This window comes from Ochotona princeps, chromosome X (genome assembly GCF_030435755.1).
Source record: "Ochotona princeps isolate mOchPri1 chromosome X, mOchPri1.hap1, whole genome shotgun sequence".
NCBI classification, from domain to species: Eukaryota; Metazoa; Chordata; class Mammalia; order Lagomorpha; family Ochotonidae; genus Ochotona; species Ochotona princeps.
In genome coordinates, this window is record NC_080865.1 from 52,614,802 (window position 1) to 52,620,801 (window position 6,000).

Sequence of the window (6,000 nt, forward strand, 5' to 3'; positions counted from 1 at the left end):
CACAATAGTATGGTAGTACTCTCCACCTTTCAGAGTACCCAATTTAAATCTCGTTTTACACACAGTAAACAGACATCCCATGAGACTTCCCAATGTGTAAAACAAAGTAGGAATGTCCTGACATTATCATATGCACCTTTCTACCACAACTTCAAATGTTTTTTAAAGATTTATTTATTTTTATTGGAAAGGCAGATATACAGAGAAAAGGAGAGACAGAGAGGAAGATCTTCCGTCTGACAATTCAGTCCCCAAGCAGCCCACCGCAACAGCTGGAACTGAGCCAATCAGAAGCCAGGAACCAGGAGCTTCTTCCAGGTCCAGGTGCAGGGTCCCAAGGCTTTAGGCTGTGCTCAACTGCCTTCCCAAGCCACAAGCAGGGAGCTAGATGAGAAGGAGGGCCGCCTGGATTAGAATCTGTGTGCATATGGAATACCAGCGTGTCCAAGGCGAGGACTTTAGCCACTGGGCTTCCACGCTGGGCCCACAACTATGAGTATTACTGTACTATGCTACGAACAACCTAGTGAGGTAATCAGGACTTCCAGGGCAAAATCCCTTGAAATTTCCCCCATCTTTTTATTTTTATTATCCCCCCTTTTTTCAATAATTAGTATCAATACAATCCTTAAATCATAAAAGACAATATGTGTCCATCCTCTGCATGGGAAAATGTTCAACCTATTTGACTAACCATCATCAGGGAAAGAATTCCAAAAGTTCTCAAGTGTGGTGTTTTTGGGACTAGTGAGCTATGCCACCTTCTGTAATGCCCACAGCCCGAGCACAGGGTCTTTTGCTAGCTATTCTGATTCCAGTCCCTAGCTCTGCTAATGTGCCCAGAAAAGCAGTGGAGGGTAGCCCAAGGGCATAGGCCCCTGCTACTCCCCTGGGAGACCTGGATGAAGTTTGAGGCTCCTGGCTTCGTCCTGGCCCAGTTCCAGTCATCACAGCCATTTAGGGAATGCATCAGCAAATGGGGAATCTCTTTTTTCTCTTTGCCTTTCCCCTCTTTCCGTCACTCTGTCTTCCAAGTAAATAAAATAGGTCTTTATAAAATAAAGGAAGAAAGGGAGGGAGGCAGATGGAATCTCTACACAGCATACAGAAAGCAAGAAAGGTGTAATGAAAGCCTACACTGTCTTAAGAACACCTCTGAGGATGTCACTGTCAGGAAGTACACACACACAAATCCCAAGTATAGGCAATATAGGAAACTTTACAACGGCAAGGGACTAGGTTCTCAATGAATGTAGGACGAGCACTCATCACGGTGGCTTAGCAGCTAATGTCCTTGCCTTACATGTGCCAGGCTACCATATGGTCACCAGTTCTAATCCTGGCAGCCCCGCTTCCCTTCCAGATCCTTGCTTGTGGCCTGGGAAAACAGTCGAGAACGGCCCAAAGCCTTGGGACCCTGCACCCAAGTGGGAGACCCGGAAGAAGCTCCTGGCTCCTGGCTACGGATTGGCTCAGCTCCAGCAGTTGCAGCCACTTGGGGAGTGAATCATCAGACGGATGATCTTCCTCTCTGTCTCTCCTCTTCTCTATATACATCTGACTTTGCAATAAAAATAAATAAATAAATAAGGGATCAAATACCCTGAACAATGTCTGTCTGTCACTACTCATAACTGGTGCCAAGTAACTAGGATGTTTATGTAGGTTTGCATTTTAGGTATTTGTCTCTGCCTTTTCTATACACAGATAAGAGCTGTCTCTTAGGAATCTAATTGGATATGTCTGTGTTGACAGAGAGGGTTAACACTCCCCCCATCTCCTGATGAGATTGTTCTAACATGCTCTGAGCATTCTAGAATTATTTCTAAATAACAATATATTGCAAGTGAAGACCTAAGGGATTTCCCTATGTATAAGCATGTCAAGATCATCACATAACTCTTTTTTAAAAAAATTTCTTTCTTTTTTATTATTATTTTTATTATCATTTTATGATACAGTTCCATAGGCTCCTGGTATTTCCCTTATCCCAGCCCCAATTTCTCCCCGACCACCTAGTTCCTCTATATCATTACTAAAGTATAGTTCTTCATACACAGTCATATGTCCATCATTGTGGGCATGGACAATGGCAGAGAGTCCAGCATCCTATTGTCAAGATACAGTAAACAGTTTCATTGTAAGTCCATCTTTGTCTGGAAGTTGTAATGCATACTACATTGTATCCTCACATCTGGATTTGTAAGTCTCCATTTCACAGCTACTGTACATCCCTTCAAATGAAGTCATAATACAAAATCAAAACTAGAAATAAAAGTAGAAATTTACAATTCCATGAAGTTAAATAACATTATGACAGTCTCCATTACACAGCTACTATACATCCCCTTAAATGAAAAGCCACAAAACAAAATCAAAATCAGGAAGAAATGAGAAATTAACACCACCATGAAGTTAAATAACATGCTGCTGAATGACTAAAGGATTATCACATAACTCTTAATCTTCCATCTTGCCTGTTTTCTTGTATTCTTGGCTCTGTGGCAGATTATACAGGCTGCATGTAAGTCACCTCCACATGTTATGTTACTGTGACTATTTTTAATCTGAAACCAATGAAATTCATAAAATTGTCAAAATTTACCATTCCTAGTAACTTTTAAAATAGCAAAATATTCTGAAAACAGGGCCCAGCGCAATGGCCCAGTGCCTAAATCCTCGCCTTGCATACACCAGGATCCCATATGGGCACAGATTCATGTGCCAGCTGCCCACTTCCCATCCAGCTCCTTGCTTGTAGTCCGGGAAAGGAGTAGAAGATGGCCCAAAGCATTGGGACCCTGTACCCACGCAGGATACCTAGAAGCTCCTGGCTCCAGATCAGCTCAGCTCTGGCCATTATGGCTACTTGGGGAGTGAACCAGCAGATGAAGAACTTTATCTCTCCTTCTCTCTGCCCATCCGCCTTTTCAATAAAAATAAATCTTTAAAAAAACATTCTGAAATTGACAATTGTACACTAAAGCTAAAGACCACACTTAGACTTAACATTTACATTTACAGCTGCCTTTATTTCGTTTCTGTTTCCCACAGTGTAACACTTTTATTTATTCTTTGATCTTTTGAGTGTCCAAGAAGTATTTCCTGCATTTCCTGATCAGAAGAAGTGGGACAAACTAAAAAATTACATAATACAAATTTTATTTTTGTAATCACCTCATTAATATACATCCTAAGGAAAAATTTTCATTTTATGTTTCAAAAAGTGAGAATGCAAATTAACCAGGGTAAAAGGGATCTTAACCTCACAGGATCCTACCTGATGAAGCAGTTGTCTCTTGATGCCTAAACTAGAATTGAATCTGTTAAACAAAAATTATATCTCATAGCCTGTTTCTGATACATGACGCATGATTAATTCTGCTTGATTAGTGTCTGAATCCACAAAGCACTGCTTTTCTCATGGTATAGTCAAATAAGGACTTTTCTCATTTATTAAATTAATTTGAGAGACTACTTTTGAGCAAAGTATTTTAAAACAGAAAATATTCCACAGAAACAACTCATTTAACATGTTTTCACTTTCGACATACCTAAAAGCAAATTTCCTTATCACAAATTTAAGCAACTATGTCACATAATACAATGTAATTAATGAAGTAAAAATAATAAATAATTAAAAGAAAAAAAAATTAAGCAACTGGGTATGATTAAAAAAAAAAAGAATGTCACCATTAAGGAATAGGAAAAGCTTAATTTTTAAAATTAACTTCCAATTTTTCCATCCCTTGAAAGTTAACTTTACACATTCACTGGAGTAAGTCTAAAACAAATTTTTCTCAAAATCTTTCTCAAAATTGTATTGGATGTCCCCAATACAATCTTCTTGGATCACCCATAACATCTTCCTATCTTTACCATAATACATTCCCAACAGGATAATGTATTCTTCATTTTCACTCTATCAGCAGCCAAAATAGTTATTACATGATCCAAGAATTAACACTCATTAATTAAAATCTGAATCCACATGAGAAAATTTCGATTAAAAAAACCTCCAAGTTCCTAAGAAACAAGGCAATAATATAGAATTCCAGTACAATACAATAACTATGCTAAACCAGATATTGTCCTCATTTTTAGGATAGGAAAAAATGAACAGGATATTGGCTCTTTCCAGCTCTCATTCAGTATCTCTTCATAGCTAATAAAGTTGTCTGCAGCCTTGTCATTTTCAGGACGGGAATGAACACCATGGCAATTCTAAGAACAATTAATTACTCAGGTGCAACCAAAAAAATTGGGTGGGGAGGGGTTTAGACAAATACCTGAAAGGCTATCTAGTGTACCCTCCTCACATTCAAATGCAAGGTCACTGAGGCTCAGAGTTTAAGTGCCTGCCCCTCGCAATCCATTCAATTCACACAGCTAGTTAACAGCCAAGTACCACCAAGTTTTCCAAATTACTTCCAATAATGCAGATCAGCTGTGAGAGTCAGAACAGCAATAATGCTTCAAGAATGGAAGGGGCCTTTGGACATTTACCAGCTATGTGATCTTGAGGAAATGACAACCTTCCCAGGTTGCCTGTTCCATTTCTGTAAAATGTAGAGAATGCCTACTCTAACATGGTTATTGCGAAGGTTACGTCTGGCTTGTAAAACGCTTAGCACACTGGTTAGGAAATAACAAGTATCTGAAAACAGGTAACCATTATTTTTTATTCCCACCTTGGAAACATAAAGGACCTCAATTCCTTAACACAATGCGCAGGGTCCCATCTACCAGAGTTTCTTTTGGCCTACCATACAACCCCACCCAGCAGCATATTTCATCCCCTCTAAAATGTATTCCTTACATTGCTAAGAAAAACAGAACGCAAATCGCTGCCAAATGTCTTCTGCCACGTGTTGTACACTTAATTTGTCAACTAAAAAATGTGGGGGGAGGAGATTCTGACTCCACCCAAAACATGGAGAACAAGACATGGAAAAACAAGAGGAAGATAAGGAACACCTGAACTGGAACTCGAGTGATTGCTTTCAGTTTATTTAGCTGTGGGTGGATAAGAAGGGGGCAGAAAGCAATTGGCACTTCCCCTCAGCATCATAATGCAAGAGTAATGGCTAACTCAACAAATTCCAACTAATTCCCTAGGCTTCTGAACACAATGGAAGAGAATGCATTTCCTTCTCCTTAACAAATGTATATATACACGGGCGACAACTGAGCACCTTTCTTGTAAAACTGAGGCTTAAGCTGTCTCCTAGCTGCACTGCACTCTAGGACCACACAGTTACATTCAAAAGTCGTATGAAATGGAGAAACAGAGGATGGGAAATATCACCCTGAAACCTAGAAGGAGGTAGTGCTCATAATGTCAAGCCAAAGGTGTCTCCATTGACAAAATCCCAACCCTCCATTCTCATGACACTGCAAAAACCCACCCGCCTCTAACAAAATTAATAAGAATCACCGCAGCAACGAACCTCAGGAATCGGCATCGACCAGATCGACCCCTACCCAAATGGCGCTAAGCACTGCGGGTCCAAGCCCCTCCCTGGCGCTGCCAAGTCCCGCGCTGACTCCAGAATACCTCACTTCCTTCCGTTCTCCCTCCCGTGTTCGACCCCGGCATTTCTCGCCAACCCTCACCACCGACAGAGAAGGTAGGCACAAGACAGATTCCCTGCACTTTTCCCGAAAAGTACCAGGGCCACACATACCCGTCCCTATCACGATCACATCAAACTCCGAAGGGAGATTATCCGCCATCTTGACAGGAAACGTATCATGTGACTAGTGCTTGTGGAAATGAGATCTAGTCGGCTTTCCCTGGGTGGAAGGCGGAAGGGAAAACAGGGCATTCTGGGTATTGTAGTTCCTGGTGCAGGATCCAGTTAGGCGTTATATTTGAAATATTTACTCGAATGTTACGAGGTCCATTCCTTTCCCAGACTTAGTTCAGTAACTTCCTTACCCGAAGGTTTGAGGTAGAGGAGAAATGCAGATTTTTTTTGTGTGTGTGATACCGCCTAG

At 40.8% G+C, this 6,000-nt stretch overlaps 1 protein-coding gene across 2 annotated transcripts in view; it reads right to left on the bottom strand.

Moving 5' to 3' along the window:
• CHM (CHM Rab escort protein) overlaps positions 1-5,757 on the bottom strand; it is a 200,922-nt gene extending 195,165 nt beyond the window's left edge. The window contains exon 1 of one of the 2 annotated variants that reach the window (XR_009244599.1): positions 5,688-5,737. Coding sequence is in view for 1 of the 2 variants with exons in the window: in XM_058659249.1 (XP_058515232.1) it covers positions 5,688-5,736 (49 nt within the window). In the remaining variant the exon portion in view is untranslated. Of the gene's footprint in view, positions 1-5,687 lie in introns of both variants that reach the window. The other variant, XM_058659249.1, reaches the window with a different exon arrangement.
• Positions 5,758-6,000: the final 243 nt, after the last annotated feature.